The 17,476-nt window shown below is 28.4% G+C and overlaps 3 protein-coding genes across 3 annotated transcripts in view; 2 read left to right on the top strand and 1 right to left on the bottom strand.

The window, feature by feature from the left end:
• The window catches only part of LOC113397339 (dehydrodolichyl diphosphate synthase complex subunit DHDDS), a 412,132-nt gene extending 409,793 nt beyond the window's left edge, over positions 1–2,339 (top strand). The window contains exons 2-6 of the mRNA XM_026635638.2: positions 576–787; positions 872–1,005; positions 1,100–1,248; positions 1,330–1,505; positions 2,055–2,339. Of these exons, the coding sequence (XP_026491423.1) occupies positions 596–787; positions 872–1,005; positions 1,100–1,248; positions 1,330–1,505; positions 2,055–2,255 (852 nt within the window). The 5' untranslated portion in view covers positions 576–595 and the 3' untranslated portion in view covers positions 2,256–2,339. The remainder of the gene's footprint in view (positions 1–575; positions 788–871; positions 1,006–1,099; positions 1,249–1,329; positions 1,506–2,054) is intronic.
• Positions 2,340–2,980: 641 nt separating this feature from the next.
• LOC113397338 (protein FAM50 homolog) lies at positions 2,981–5,633 on the bottom strand. The gene is made up of 6 exons (XM_026635637.2): positions 5,167–5,633; positions 4,996–5,091; positions 4,655–4,859; positions 4,091–4,245; positions 3,460–3,572; positions 2,981–3,106 (listed from the first exon to the last, which is right to left on the bottom strand). Exons 1-6 carry the CDS (start codon positions 5,509–5,511, stop codon positions 3,007–3,009), a joined length of 1,014 nt encoding a protein of 337 aa, XP_026491422.1. The 5' UTR covers positions 5,512–5,633; the 3' UTR covers positions 2,981–3,006.
• A 612-nt stretch (positions 5,634–6,245) lies between these two features.
• On the top strand, positions 6,246–16,609 carry LOC113397094 (gem-associated protein 5-like). The gene is made up of 18 exons (XM_064217627.1): positions 6,246–6,505; positions 6,639–6,798; positions 7,584–7,800; positions 8,444–9,047; positions 9,112–9,303; positions 10,179–10,433; positions 10,679–10,865; positions 11,034–11,193; positions 11,564–11,720; positions 11,881–12,020; positions 12,636–12,757; positions 13,047–13,221; positions 13,580–13,996; positions 14,087–14,234; positions 14,488–14,567; positions 15,113–15,245; positions 15,478–15,564; positions 15,906–16,609. The coding sequence occupies exons 1-18, from the start codon at positions 6,306–6,308 to the stop codon at positions 16,171–16,173; spliced, it is 3,702 nt and encodes a 1,233-aa protein (XP_064073697.1). The 5' UTR covers positions 6,246–6,305; the 3' UTR covers positions 16,174–16,609.
• Positions 16,610–17,476: the final 867 nt, after the last annotated feature.

The following is a 17,476-nucleotide window of genomic DNA, read 5'->3' as shown; positions in this document are numbered from 1 at the left end:
ATAGTGTTCCCAAATACCTAAGATGTACAATTTACGTGTAGAACTGAAAAGTTGGCAGTTTACACCAAAAAGTATAAAATCACTACATACGTGTTTATGTAACGTGTACCTGCTAGCGATAAGCTAGTGACAAAGACAATTGACATTGACAATTTGACATACGACGGGTCAATTATAAACTGATACTGAATTGTGAATTTGTGAATAGTGAACAAATATAAGAAAATTCTTAAAGATAAAAATGAAAGTAACAAAACGAATAAATAATTGATTAAAAAATATTTTGTAAGTATGTATTGGTAATGCAAGTTTACATGTTCATTTAATTGCGAAAAATTAATTTTTTTTTTCTTAATTTACACAAAATCAGAACTACCAGTAAAACAAGTTTTACCACATACCTCGGGTAAATAACTGTAAAATTGTAAAATAAGTTTATTAATAATATTTGCAGTAACAATAAATAAGCATTTTATAGAACATAACATTCTATAAGGTGGTACTGAAATTAGTAATATTCTTACAAAGTATAGACAGTTCAGTTTTAAAGAGAAATATTTATTAAAATTATTAAGATTTTTGAAACAAAAATATAATGGCGACATGGATAAAACAAAATTGCATATCATTTTTTCAATTATTTTGCATAAAAGTGATTAAGAATGGACGAGTACCACAACATTTAGCATTTATAATGGATGGTAACCGTCGTTATGCAAAAAAGTTAAGTGTGAACTGCAGTGCTGGTCATGTTAAAGGATTTGATAAGCTTTCAGAAACTTTGAAGGTATTATGAATTAATTATATTATTTTTTATATATATTTTTTAAGGTAATAAAGTTAAGTGTAAAACAGAATTAAATAATTTCAGTGGTGTTTAGACCTTGGTATTCCTGAAGTGACAGTCTATGCATTTAGTATTGAAAATTATAAGAGAAGCACTTCAGAAGTTGATGCTTTGATGGACTTAGCTCGTGACAAATTTAAGAGGTTTTTGGATGAAATGTATGTTTATTTTTTTTTATTTCAATTTTTCTTATGTTGATTATTATATGAATAATCTCTATTTATTTTACAATTAATGTTTTTCTGCAAACAGTGATCAGATAAATGAATGGGGAGTGAAGTTACATATTGCGGGACGTTTGTCTCTTCTGCCTAGTGATTTGCAAGTAATTTTGTCTAAGGCAATGTTGGCCACTAAAAATAATAATAAACTTCGCCTAAATATAGCATATTCTTATACAGGTATATATTTTATGCACTATCCCAAGTTTTCATTTGAATATCAGTTTATTATAATATAAATTAACATTGATGTTTTTATAGGTCGTGATGAAATAAGTAGAGCTGCTTCACATATTGTAGATAGCGTTCAGAATAATGATCTTTCACCTGATGATATCGACGAAGACCTAATCACACAAACATTGGACCTTGGAGCACCTGAACTATTAGTAAGAACTTCTGGTGAAGTCAGACTTTCTGATTTCATGCTATGGCAGGTAAAATAAAATTTTTAATATATATAAACATCACAATTTATTAATTGTACTTATACTAGAACAACTTATTACTATACTAAAAATAAGGCAGGTTTACTTCTATAATTACTTCACCTGCTTTGTGTATAAATTTATATAAAAAAACATATATCACAAAAAAAAGGAATTAAAACTATAATATTAATGTAAGAGATTGTTTTTTTATCAGATAAATGTTGTAGTGCATGTAATGTTTCTCTTTAATTTATAAACAATCAATTTTATTTCATAACTTGGATACTGTATCACACTACAATAAAAAGGCACTAAGTTTACTTGCTGACAAAAGATATTTCTCGCAGAGTAGGTTAATGAATCTATTAAAATGAATATTTGTTCTCTATCTGCTAACCTAACCTAAACCATTCAATAAACAAAACAATCATGTTTTAAACTTTTATTTGGTTCATAGCCCAAAAATAAATATAAGTAAGTATAAAAGGTAAGTTGTGTTAAAACCAGTGATATGTTTTCAATATCCTTATTTTGTCCTTTTTTTTTCATTTACAGGTATCTAATACAGTTCTTTACTTCAGTGATGTTTTATGGCCAGAATTTACAATATGGAACCTATTGGGTGCCATCATACATTTCCAAAGACATGCACCACCATTACCAGAAGAAAAAGAAAACAGTCCTGTTCAACAGAAATTTTTGAAAAAATTAGAAAATAAGAAATGGCAAGAGCTGGAAAAAATTATTAGCTTTTAGACTATAGTTATTTATGTTATATGATGGGAAAGAGACTTCATGTGAAACATTAGGCATAATTGCTGATGTTGTACAGTATGCAGATTTTGGGTTTGAAATGCTTTAGCAATTTAAATAAGTTTTTTAGCAATTTAAAAAATTTTATTTATTAATAAATAGATTACATTTTTTTTTTTACTATTAACTGTAACTCTATTTAGAAAATTTTAATTAAAACCTACTTTTAAAGTTTAAGTTTTGATGATTTTCAAAGATTATAAGACTCCAAAAATTTGTTTCTGGGTTCCATAAAGTGTAATCTGTTTGTTTGTACATAAGTCCTCATGAACAGACATTTATATCTTTCTTATATCTATCTTGTATGAGTATTTTCAAACATTAGGATTTATCAGTTTTATAATAAATGTAACAGCTTAATTTCCTAATTGCATTAAATTGAAATTGAATATAGAACGATAAAAAAAAATTACCAAGATGACCCAGTGGTTAGGATACCTGATTTTTTCTTCTTTGATTAAGTCAAAGGTTGTGGGTTCATACCCAGTGGATATTTTCTTAGACACAGATAAGAAACAAAAAAGAGACTTAAAAATTACAAACTACTTTAATGTTTTAATATAATAATAACTTATTTGATAATTAAACTAGCATTTAAATTAATATTGATGACAATAATTGGTTAATTCACTGTCCAGTAAACACATTGTCACACTAGTTTATTTGTATACATATATATAAATTCTACTGTATCTTATTTTCCTTTAATTGTATATTTGGAATATGTTTTAGTTGGATCATAGGGTTCCCACCTAGATGCAGGAAAGATATGTTTGTTTCTTTCATACCACGATCTGTAATCATGGAAAATTATAATATAATAAACATATATTTTATTTTATGGAAAGACATTTTTAAGATCAGAAAAAATGCAAATATAAATTAAATTGAATTTATAGAGATAAAATACACAAGGACTATCTTAATATAATGATGTACTTCCCACATACTTATATTTATTGATTTATTTTAATGGCATGTATTATACCAACAAATATACAGGAGAACCAGAAACTGAATTTTTTTTTTAAAGTAATTTTAATAATAAGTAGGGATTTTTCAGTATTGTTACATAAGACATTTTGGGAAGTTAAAAATGAGTTTTGTTACCTTATATAAATTTACTGCAACAAAATATTTTACTTACCTTAAAAGTACTTTTCCGGCATGTGAATCTTGTTTTTCTTGTGTTGCATCATTCACTAATCGTATATCATCTGAGGCATCAAATTGGAATAGGGGACCACTCTTACCTCTTGCCTACAAAATATTATTCATTTTAGGTACAAAACTCAAATAATAAAACAAATCAATTGGAATTCAATGTTTTCCTTTTAATATAAGCAGTTGTTTTAAAATAAGTTTTAAAGTAAGCATTACAAGAGATTTTCGTCTAATGTGCACATCAGAACCAATATATACCATACAAATATTCATATTTACTTGATCTTAACTTTTACAAAAATCAATTTTAGAAAAAGAAAATTTATTTTTCTCTCAAGCTTTCGCTTGCAAATATTTTTGTGAACAATGTGGATTTTATTAAGTATCAAGAAAAACTTAAGTAAGATTTTGTCTGTGTTTTTCTATACGACAATAGTGTATTTTTTACAAAAAATATTATCATACATCCTTATTTATTAAAAATAATATATTTTTGTAAAAATTGTCCAATATAATAATAATATAATCTGTTGATCTCTAAAGTTTGAACTTGAGGCACAAATGTATATAATACAAACAAATACATATACTAATTTAATAAGAAAGACTAATACCTTTGTAACAATAAAGTCATAAAATGTATAATGATGCGGCAATATCAGGTCTTCTTTTACATACATAAGTTGATCAGCTGATACTGTTTTCAGTTCACTAAACTCAGGCCTAAGTGTATCCAAACATCTTTGAAGGAATTGATATATAGAATTACCTGAAATGTATTACAGCATAGTTACAATTTATTTAAAGTTTAATAATGTCTGTAGAATTATATATATAAAAATGATGTTACTTATTTTTTAAATAAAACCAAAGTGTAAATAAAAAAGTTGTTTTTAATGATTGAGTTCAAAATAAGTGGTATGTAAATCTAGGGGTTGCAAATTATAAGATGGCAAATTTCTATACTAAGATAAAGTAATCAATAATAAATGTTTTGAGGAACTTTCCCAGGGAACCCTATTTTGTTTACATCATACATTTTACTAATAGCTAAATTGGTCCCAAATTTATTTATTTACTAATGTATAGATTTATATTATTTGTGTTGTTATGGGGTGTGGGAGTTTGGGCTCTTTCTTGAAGTGAGGATGATTGACAAAGTTAAACTGATTGCATACCTTTTTTTAATGTGACATTTCTTCTATGGCCGGATCCATCCCAATAGCTGAATGTAACAGTAATGGGCTCATCCTTAAGGCTCGCTTGAGTCATGACCCACTCTAATCTGAGCTCCTCCCTTAATTTCAAATCAGCTTCCTCTCGTTCTCTGTCAGGTAAAAATGATGTGTCTACATCTGGATTTTTTTTAATTTTTTTACATACCTGTAAATGACATTATTGGCTGATTTTTACTAACTTAGTCTATTTATTGTTAAAAAGTATGTCAAAATAAGTGATGAATTCAAACTATTAGAAAAGTATATATAATATATATATAATATTAAAAAAATTAACATACCGTTTCATCTTTGTCTCGCCAGGTAGTTTCTGGCGTTTCTTCGTCTTCTACATCTTCTTCTTCATCTTCATTTAAATCAAAAGAAAGAGCTTGAATCTGTAAAATAACAACAACATTAAATATGATTATATATAAAATATAACAATACTTTTTGTTGCAGTTTTAATTTACTTGTCTTTTTTGTTTGTTTTTTTGGGCCTGTTTAGCTTCTATTTCTTTTTGACGTTCCTTCTCTTTTTCCGCTTTCTTTTGGGCTAACTTTTTCTCCCTTTCCCTAACTATATGTTCTTGTTTGGCTTTCATTTCATCAAGAGTTACTAAGCCAATAGTAGAACTTTTTAATTGTTGTTCCACTGCATCATAATGTGTAGCGAATTTGTTTTCGATATTATCTATCTTTAAATCCTCTTCAATCTTCTTTTTTCGTAGTTCTATTTCTTGTTGTGCTTTTTCTCGTTTCTTCATTAAATGCATGGCTCTGCCAGCTTCTGAAGCTGCACCTTTGTAGTGTGCCATTTCAAACAAGTTTTAATGTTATTGAAGAATTAATGTTTATTTCTCGAATATTGAGCACGAGAAAATCTACTGCAGCTCGGTTATCTACTTAACACATTTGACAGTCCCTCCTCTCAAAGTCAAAACAAGAGTAATACTAAACTAACAAAACTCACAAAACAGATTATATATATATTTAATATTATTACAAAGTATCGACTACCATAACTTTATTTCACTAAATTACTAATCTCGGAACTCCGCTTTACGAAAAAAAGTCTGGCATAATGTAATATTGTTAATAGTTAAATAGAATTTAAAAACTGCATTGAATAAATACAAGATAAACAAAAGTATGTAGAAATTCGAAACTAAATAAAAAAAAAATATGTATGTAAAGTAAATTTTCAGGAAATACATAAAGTTGATTTGAAAAGTTGTTACTCTTTGATAAAAGTATATGTGATGTGTACGCTACTGAGATCAAATTGCATTAAGCGTTTCATATTATTTGCTAAGAATGTAAGTGTTCTATTAACTCGAAAACTTTTTTCATTCGGCCAGGTATGAGTAGTGATTTTGCAAATGAAGATGAAGTCTTCGTTACACGTATGTAAACAACCGAAAAAGAATGGCCAACTAGGCTTATAGTAATTTCACAAACTACACGTAGTGTGAGCAGGCCGGCATTTGAGCTAACGTGTGGAGCAAGCGTATGGCTAGCTGAGACCATATATACTCTGTGGCTTAGACTTAGCTAATAGTTTCGTTCTTTGCTTATACCGGCTTAAATAAACTGCTATATTTTGAAAAACATGGGCGAAAGTGTATTATTTCCGTCACCGAATTGGTTCCAAGTTTCGGGATTTGCAGTTTCTAAAGATGGTTGGTTAGTTTATGGTGGTCCAATAAAAAGTTTGTGTATTTTAAAACCTTTAGATCCTGGTCAAGATGGAATTCTACAGAAAAAACCATCATATCAAACTCAAATAAATTGGAAAGTGCACAAAGAAAAGTATGTTCAGTGTTCTGGTTTTTAGAAAATAAGACTCTTTTTTTAATTAGTATTTCAATTATTATCATTAAAATACAGGATTTTTGACTCATACTTCTATTTTTTGTTTAGTGTCTTTATTAATTTATTACAGAATAGTGAGCGTAGATTTATCAAGGCAATGGCCTGAAAAGAAACTTATACTTACTGGAAGTGCTGATGGTATTGTTAAACAATGGAATGTTGATCAATTGGATAACAATGGCAAAATTAAATCAACTCACACCCATGCGGTTCACAAAAATGAAAAAGAGGTATATCCTTATTTTCTTCCTACTTTTATAGTTACTGGTTATTTTTCTTACTAATTGCAGCACAAATATGCTTAAATCTACACTTAAGAATAAAATAATATAAATATCTATAAATGTTACAAAATAATGTACAAAGGAAACATTATCACTTTAATAACAATATCTTTATTACCTTTGGCTTGAGAGGACTTGGAAATTCACTTAAAATATTTGAAACAAAAACAATTTTTTTTTGAATTATTCATAAAATTATTGTATAAATATGTACAGATTTGTTGATGATGATGATGTTGATGTTGATGTACAGACTTAAATAAATGTAAAAGTGATTTTATGTATGTGATATGGTGAACAAATAATCTTTTACACTGAATAAGTAACAAGCCTTATTGACTAGAATTATGCATGTTGGACCAAAGGCAAAATAAAGCAAGTGTATAGAAATTATGTATTGATGCTAGTTACCACTGACTAAATTCAACATATATGTAGAATTTTTTAGCTTACATTTCATGTACTTTAATCACAAATTAACTTTGACATCAGCCATCTTTTTCAATATTTCATTTTTAATAGTATATCTAAAATATATAATTTATATATACATACATACATACATACACTTCAACTCTATGCAAAATTTATTTTAAGTTTGATATAATATTTGTTTATTTTGACACAAGTATAATATTTAATTGCCAAATTAGGCTGTAGCTTTATTTTATATTAGTAATGATATCTTATACGAGACATATATTGTAACTCTTAAATGTTTTCAATTTTAGGAAGTGGTTAGTGTCGCCTACAGCAGTGAACCCTTTGCTGTAACTGTGGGTAGTTTTGGTAATGTTGTGAAATGGGATCTTAATTCAAATATAGCTAAAAATTATAATAACTTTCTGAAAAGTTTTCGACCAAGTTGTGTTGCATGTTCCCATCACATTCCATTAAATGTAGCTGTTGGTACCAAACAAGGAGTGATTTTTGTATTAGACTTAAACAGTAAGTTCCTTTATAACATATTCTACTGCAATCTCTATTATTAATAATATTCATAATTATTATCAACTGAGAGAAGTTCTCGCTGTATTAAATTATAATAAAGATGTATAATTATTTTTAAATTTAGTCTAAAAATGCATTTTTTTATCATTAAAATCAAGTATTCTACATTTTATTTGTAATTTAATGACATTTTATATATAGTTAACTAGTTGACGCCCGTGGCTTCGCTCGCGTTTTAGGGGTTGGTTGTTATGTGTTAGGCAAAAAATGTAGCCCATGTCCTTCCTTGGAGTTCAAGTTTGCTTTATACCAAATTTTGTCAAATTCAGTTAATTGGTTTGGCAGTGAAAGAGCGACAGACTTTACTTTCACATTTAATATTAGTATAGATTTATTTTGAACTAATACAGATTATAGATCTGCTTATTCTAATCAAATTTTCGAAAACTTACACATTTACTTAATATTCTAAAAAAATATAGCAGGCCATATCTTACAAACTGATTGATGACTGACTAACAAACCATACCTAAGGAATGCCTTGATATTAAATTTGACAAATCTTTTTTTTTATTCAATCAAATAGAAAAAAGTAATTAATAATGATGTCCAATTTTTCATTCAATTGAATGATTTGCAGATCAGGGGAAAATCATATACAAAATTAGAGGTCAAGATGATGAAATTGTCAATGTATCATGGTGTCCACAATATAAGACCATAGTCAGAAAATCTCTCAATGAGTCTCAAAGGAGGTCTACTGCCACGGAGAGGTTGGAAAAGATAAGGTCAGAAATTGATGAACCTGAAGTAAATTTAAACAATTCTGCTATAGCCAAGACCCTACCAGAAGACAGTTTTGATGAAACCGTTGTTCAAGAAGATGATATGTTTGATATATACAAAGATCATGAAGCAGATGAGTTTGGTCACAAAAAGTTTGAACCTGAAGATATAATAGTTAAAGTCAAAGAAGAAAAGGAAAATGATGACTTTTTAGCAGAGTGTCTAAAGCTCAAAGAAGTTATATTAAAAAACAAAAGTGAACCAGAACCAACAATAGCTAATCTAGTTGAAGCTTTAGACAAAACACATGTAGATAGTGATATTTCAGATTCAGAAGAAAAAGAGAATGATACTAGAGAATCTCCAGAAGGGGATGAGAAAGAAACACAAGCAAAACAATTAGGTGATTCTACCATACACACGCATAGGCACCTTTTAGCAACTATTGGAAAATATGGGTTAGTAAAAAAAACTTTTTTTTTCCTTTCAAGGATATATTACTGATTAAGCATTTCTTTTCAGTGGGGTCCGGATATGGTCTAAAACAGGCAAACTTGTGGGTAGCTGTGCTGTACCTAATTCAGTAAATAAGAGTCAAAGAAATAAGAGACCAAATCCAAATTCGAACTCACTTTTGTGGTACAAACCTGATGTTCTTCTCATTGCTGATGGAAAGAGCCAACTATTAGAGTGTAATCCTTTAAAAATTGACTGGTAAGACTAAAACTTCCATATATTTTAATATAACTTGCTATAAATTTAACTAAGATTACTAACTACTTATTCATTGAGAAATTATGTGTAGTAATATATTTATGAACAATCTATATCATTGAAATTGATGCCAAGTCTTTACCTCAAGAATAGAGTTCAGCCCAGCAGCAGTACCCAGCAGTAGTACATCTACCTGTAGATGAAGGCTTGGCATATATTTCAATAGTACTAGGAGTGACGATAGACAAGCTTAAGTTTACATATTTCAATCGATTTTCTAAAAGCTCTATTTTGCATTACGAATTCTGAAAAGATATATATCTTTTTTTTTTAATTTTTTTTTTTTTTATAAATTCACTTAAATCTATCAACTACTTATATCACCTTAAGTTTTATGTTTAAAGCTTTAAAGCCTAAGCTTCATCACAGTTACAATGCTGGCGAAATCTTTATAAAAAAATGTTACATTGTAATACCATAGATTATGTCATATTTATTCAAAGTCTAAGTTGTTTATTTATCTTCATTCTTCCTGCCATTAGAAACAGTTATTGATATTTCGATTCAAATTTGTAAGTCATTGTGATGTCAGTGGTAATAGTTTCCCACTTATCTTGGATCTGCTATATGTTTAAATATAACATTAATCTTTAGAATAAAATTTTAATCTCCTGTTTTTTTTAGGGTATTCCAAGAATTTTGTTTTGAATAATTTCTTTCAGGGACCAGTATTAGACTGACACATAATATCAAATAAGACATTTTAAATAACTCATGACCATTCTATGTTTAACACTTAACTATATTTTATAAATTTAATGATATAAAAGTATATTTTACACCAAATGCCATTTATATTATTTATATTTTTTCAGTAAAAACAAACTTGAGTGGAGTGTGCTGCACACTTTCCACAAACGTGGCTTATATTGTATAGCAACAGATGCACCACGCGTACAGTCGATGGACCAGTCGAGTGATCAGTTGCAGGACGAATGGAAAGTTTGGACAGTCGCACAGGATCGGAATATGGTGTGCTATTCCTTTGAGAAAAAACAAAAAATTGCCACATACAATACATGTGGAAGTTTTATATACACCTTGCAAAGTTGTCCATATGATGCGAAAAAGTAAGGGTAATTCTTAAATGTAATTCTTTGTTTTTCCAAATGAAGTGAGAGAAGTGACAAACTCTTGTTCGCATAACAAAATGAAGACTAAATGAAATGAACATCTCTTTTTTACCATGCTAACCAAAATACTAGTGGTTAGGATGCTTTCGTGCTCTACTAATCAACAGTCGAAATCAAACTGCTTTTTTTTGTAACTTAAATTTTTAATAATAATCAATTTAATAATTTAATTGTATTTCCAGGATAGCAGTGAGTGTAGGTGATGGTGCTGTACGTGTATGGGAATCTGATATATGTGATGAAGATGGATTAAAACTTTCTTTAGGGAATGTTATGTCATTTTGGCAGAATGTCCAGGGAAAAGTGTTAACTTCTACATGGCACCCGACTAAGGAAAACTTACTAGCATTTGCCACTGCTGAATCAAGGGTAACTATTAATTTGTTAGATAACATATTTTTTTTAATGGTCTATGGAAATGATTTACACAATGTTAAACCAGATGAGATTGTTACTCTCTCGTAAGTATATCATTCACATTCCATCGCTCAATAGATATCTCACATATATAGAATATTTTGTTTAATATTATTCCAGATCGGTATAATAGATGCAAGTAAATCTGAACGTCCGGCCAAAAACTTATTACCAGGTGTCAACGGAGCAATATATTCTCTTTGTTGGGGAGATAAATTTGACCTCTATGCTTGTGGCGGAGGTGATATGGTGTTGTATCACACTGATCAGCCTGAACAAGGTATGTTTAAATATCCACACTTTAGATTAAAAAGGGTGTACAGTACATTTAGGTGAAAATTAAGTAAATGCTACATTCTTACATCTTTCAATCTCAAAATATGCAACAGAAGTTTAACTTGTTTTGTGAATAAAAAATATTGAAATCAGTGCGATATATGATTTGATTTGCCAGACAAAAGGACAACATTTTTAGAATAGAATATATCGAAGGTATTTGACAATTTATTAGGTAAGTAAATAACATTAGGAAGGTTTAATAATAATATTTTTTCTTGTTGTTCTTTCCGAGTTGACAAGTTGTCAAATGTTTTTTTTTATTACAATTAAAGGTAACAAAAGTATATAATAAAGTTTATCTGTCTCTCCAGCTCCTGAACCAATAAATGTGGAGTTTGAAGGCAAGAAGTTACAAATCAGCTCAGGGGTTTGGTATCCAATGGGTCTTGTATGTGGTAGTTATTATGGTGCTGTTGCTGTTCTGAACCCAGTAACCTATGAGCTTGTTACTGCGACTTTTGTTTTCAGGTAAACTAAAAGATTATTATACATTTTTTAAAGATAAGAAGAATTGGATGTTCAATTTTGACTCCTACTACTGCTATTACAAAACACTTCTATCAATACAGTTAATCAGTCTATATATTATTATATATAATTTATACAAGAGATACATCTACTTTTCTAGCAAAATGATTCACAATATTACCTGGCATCCACAACAGACGTCTAATTCTAGTGAAGAATCTCCAAACAAAAATTTAATAGCCATTTCATCATTAGATAAAGAATGCTTTATCGCTGTACTTGAATATGCTGACAAAGGAGGTATGAGTTATGCTTTTAAGTAGTCTAAAATTTAATGCAAACTGTTGATACTTTCCCTTACCAACAATAGAAAAAGCAAATTAATTAAAAATTTAAAGTAATAATACCTCCAACTATTTCCAATGTTTGATATAAACAGTGTTTATAGATCAATCCTTGGAAATAGTTGGAGGAGGCTGATATATAGAATAACTATAAGTAATTTAAATCCATTTATATTTGTTATATGGGTCAAGAATGTTAAAGTGCAGTAATTCATATATGTACACATGAAGTAGATATTGTTTGTGGAACAGTTCACATTCATTTGTAACTCTCTCATTGTGTTTAAAATATCCAACTATATATAAATGTAAAAAAAACACAATACATTTTATGAGATGGATCTTTAAAATGAAACTAGTAGCTATAATTCAAAATGTTGAAGCTATGTTCATCAAAAAAATGTAGATACAAATCCCTCTAACTATACTTAACTTTAAACTTTAATGAATAAATAATTGAATGATAAATTTTATTAAGTTTTTTTTTTAATATTCTGCATTGTTGGTTAGGCTTATATATTTTTTGAAAATTATGCCTATCTCTTTGATCATATATTATTTTAATTTTTAGATGGCCCTAAACTACATCCTTGGAAAATGCTCAATGGTCACCTAGAACCAGTGTGCCAAGTGACATGGAATCCACACAAAGATGGTTATCTTTTGTCCACATCATATGACAGTACAGTCCGAGTGAGTATAGCACCCTTTATTTTAATTTAAAAATCATGCCGAACATAACTGCTGAGCCCTCCTTTTGACAAATGTTTGAACTTATTCTACCACATAGTTCCAATAAGTTATTTCCAGTTTTTACCAATATTTTATTGGATAATTAAAATGAAATAGAGACTAAGTGTTTATTGTATTTTTTTTTAAAGTTCATTATTTTTTTACCAATATTAGCCCCTAAAACATTTCGCTTCTACAAGTATTGTTTAATTGTGTGTGAACTTTAAAAATATTATTTTTTGTCCACAAGGTATGGGATGTTTCTGACGGTATATGTATCGCCATTTTCGATGGGCACTATAAAGCTTCGTTTTCTGCGTGCTGGAGTGCCTTTCCACAACTTTCGTCTACTATAATGTCTGGTGGAGCGGATTGCTGCTTAAGAATATGGAATTATGAAGACTACCCTCCCGAAGCTTATTCAGGTTAGTAGTGTAATAAAAAAATCGAATATAGCAACTCCTCAATCACTTCTTCTTTGAATTTTATAGATGAATAAATTATATATCATATTCCCATGATAAGGCAAGTACAAACGATGTACAGCAGAGGTTGGTAGTGAGTGTGTGCAAAATGCAAGTAAAAAAATTAGTAATAATAAACGTAATAAAATATAAATTATATATACAATACCATTGATATAATTTATATTATAATCTATTATGCAAATTTATTATTTATACTATAATTATACATGTCTAAATATATACATGTTATATGCAGACTATATTAGTTGTATGTCTAAAGTAATTTTCGACTAACAATGTATAATTATGTTTATAGAAGTCAAACATGAAACAGCTCTAAAAGAGAAAAAGAGAGAGAGGAAAGAGAGAAAAGAAGAAAAGAAATCAACAGAAAATGCAGCCGAAGAAAAACCTACTGAAACAGAATTAACAGAGGGTCAAGTTGCAACAAATGTGGATATTAATGCTAAAATAAAAGCACCAAAACGATTCCTCTTACCGACAATACAGCGACAAATGTCACCGTGCACCACAATTCAAAGTGTAAGAAAATTGGCGGAAAAATATATTTTAGTCTCTGATAATGTTCAATCAAATGGTAAATTAGAATCACCCGATCAATGTGAAGAGAAAAGTGATTCGAACGATGTTAAAGAGGATAAAGCAGAGGATGTAGATTTCACTAAGATGTTTGGAAGCACGAATGATATCAACGATTTGCTAGATATGGAAAGTAAGTGCTTTTTGAAATATATTTTTTTTAAATCATAGTATTAAGTTAACAATACCTTACTAAAAGTTGTATTTATTATAATTATTTTAGTGCGAAAACACATTGAGAATGACAGATTTGAGGCTTCGATTATGCTATCGATATTCCGTGGTCACATCGACTCTATGATTCAGTTCGCGACGCAGAGGGACGCGCTCTGTCCGTTTCTAGTCAGTTTGTCGCCTTGTGTGTCTTTCAAGTAAGTAATTATGATCCTATATAATAATAATACCATATGCAATCATTAATGAGCCATTTCTAGTATAAATATGAAAGAGTTTATATGTAACTGTAATATAGTTTTCTTATTATATTAAAAATAAATATATTTAAGTAATCAAAAATAAAATCATTTGCTATAGTACTGTATTATAATACAATGTTACAATTGAGCTAATTTGTCAATCCGTTTTTTTTTATTGCGTTCATAAAATGTATTTTTCCATACATAGGTATTGGAAAACTGTAACACAGCTGTATTTGGCTCAAATTGAAAGGCTGGTAGCTAAATCGGAACACAAAAAGTTATGGGGTGAGTACATCAATCTGAGGTTTAAAGTAAATAAATTATCCATAAAATAGTTTTTAGTTTTATAGAATAAATACTGATGAAATATTCACATATACTATTGCAATTAGACCAATACAGTCAGTAGGTATTTCAAATCAAGATTTGGGTTTCAATTACAAACAAATAAAACTTTAGTGTGTTTTATACATACATTTGTGAAAAAACGCATTAGAACTGTGCTCTGAAGTGAATAAATCTGCTGTTTTTCTAATGATATTCATTAGAAAAACTGCAAAATGGCATGTAATATGTTAACTATGAGTATTTGTTTTTAAAAGCTTGCAATAGGATTTCCTAAAGTTTGACAAACATATCTTATGTTATTCATGCAAAATATAAATTATATGTGACAAAAATTTATTCCAAATTGTTTTATAAGGTGAAAATTCAAAATTGTGCCCACAGCTTTTTCTAAAAAGAAAATTTATCATTATTCTTTTATTAAATCATCACAAAGGCAGGACCATCTGTACAACATTTAAACACTTTTAATTGTCCATTCCCAGAAAACAAGCACTACGGTGGTCAAATATATCGAAAAGTGGCACTACTGCTGAGCATACACGACGTAAAGGGTGCTGTTACAGCGCTCACAGACACTAAGCTGTACAAGGAGGCCTACATACTATCTAAATCTAGGTATTTAACGGCTTTAAATGTTTAAACAAAAGTATTTTAATGTTATTGATAATACAGATTGTTCTCTTCTAGATATAAATATATTATATTTATTATTTAAAGTAAAAAAATAAAATATACATAATATATACATTGACTATAAATATATAATATAATACAATTATAATATTCATAAGAGTTTGTTTAATATGAAATATTGTATAATTATAGCATTTTTTTTTTATTGTTTCAGACATATGGATAGTATAGCTGAAGAAACTTTAAAAATGTGGACAGCAGACTGTGCATACTCAGGATATATAAATATGACTGCTATTTGGTAATTACATTTTATAACTGAATATAATAAATTGTGTAACATATTAAATCAACATAATATAAGTTTTAAGTTTAAAACAGTCTTGGAATTAAATACTATCTAATCTTAATGACTAATTGTAATAGTCTAGATACAATAATAGTTGCTGGAGTATAATGTATATATAATATAATGATGAGATTTAAAATAGAACTGGCCAGATATTCAACAGTTCCGTTCTCTGCTGGCACACTTATAACTCTGTCCTCTGTCAAAACTGTTAAATTTGCCTTCTGTCACACTAATTGATTTGTCACTCTTGTTAGGTAAAATGAACACAATATTTTTTTTCTATTTTCCAGTTACCTTGGATTAGGAGATGTGTACAATGCAGCTGTGACTTTAGCTAAGTCAAATGATCAAGAGTGTCTCAGTTTAGCTTCAGAACTCGCTAAGGTTGCTGGGCAACCGACGTTTGCTAACCACATTGAAGATAAAAGATCTCAAATTCAAAGCGAAACGCCAGAGAAAGAAACTGAGGATTTAAAACCATTGCCTTCGAAGTTAGATCTGTTGATGAAAAATATCGAAATAACAAGTGAAAATGTTACTGAAACCAATGAAGAGTAACATGAAACCATGACAATATGTGTTGATGAATGCAAAATAAATGGCATGTGATTTAGAAAATTACTATTTTACAAAAATACTGGTTTGTTTATTAGTTAATGTTATGTGGTCTTACTAAATTCTATATTATTTTAGAAGACCATTAAAAGTTATAGGGAGTATTTTTTAGTTAAATAAACCACAAATATTGTTAAGGTAGTTTTAAAAAATATTAAATATCACTTTACTGAAGTATAAACAGACAGATTGTGCTATACTATATTAATAGGACAAAATGTGATGTTACTTATATTTAAATGACTATTTTGTTTTGTAAAGTGTGATTTTTAACTTTAAGTTTACCAATTGTTAAGTGGAACTAACTTTTAACCAGTTACTTGTTTAATACCTGTGTTTTAGGATTTAAGTTTATTTTTTAAATAAAAGATGGAACGTTTTTTTGTTTTATGTTGAAACCTTCGTTATTACTTTATAAGAATAAGAAATGTTTATTTGAGACATAAATAAAAACAACAACAAAAAAACAAAGGTTTACAATGTAATATTATAGATATACCTAAAAAAAGTTTGATCCATATAAACAATAATGAAGAGTAAAAGAAGATTTAAAAAACAAAGACTATAATTGTGGTATGTCCCAGAGTTATATTTTCAATACCTATGCAGCTATGATAATGTCTATTACGACGTAAGATAGGTGGACATAAAATAACAAAATTTATATTAAATGTTTATTTTTAAGAGCGCTTATGTTAGATTAGCCGTTGTTGCTCGACTTTTTAAAGGGATAGTCAAATATTATATTACAATTACTTAAACAAAAAATACTATATAAAAGTGTAGTTTCTTATTAATAAAATCTATTGAAAAATCAGAAAATCAAAAAATGACAAATTAATTGTTAAAAATGTATTATTTCAAAATTTTCCATAATTTAGTGTAAATTGAACGCTGATCGACTTCTTTAGAATGTATTGGAAAAAAAAGAAATGTATTCCCATATTATTTTGAGAAAAAAAAGAACGAAAACCAAACTTAATGCACAATATGCAAACTTCATGTTATTTTTACAAATCTACATAGTTAACCTATTAATATTTATGCAATTATGAATCGATTTTAATATTTTACTCAATATTTCTTTTTTTATATATCTACTTTGTCTATAACTAATATTTTATAATTATTTCAGTAATTTATTATGATTGGTATGTAATTTTATTTTCTAAATAAAACTCATTGAAAAATTATACGGAATAAATAATGTTATGTAATTAACTATTGTTGTTGTTGTTTGATTATA

Source organism: Vanessa tameamea, chromosome 3, assembly GCF_037043105.1.
Source record: "Vanessa tameamea isolate UH-Manoa-2023 chromosome 3, ilVanTame1 primary haplotype, whole genome shotgun sequence".
NCBI lineage: Eukaryota > Metazoa > Arthropoda > Insecta > Lepidoptera > Nymphalidae > Vanessa > Vanessa tameamea.
This window is presented reverse-complemented; position numbering and strand designations above follow the sequence as displayed.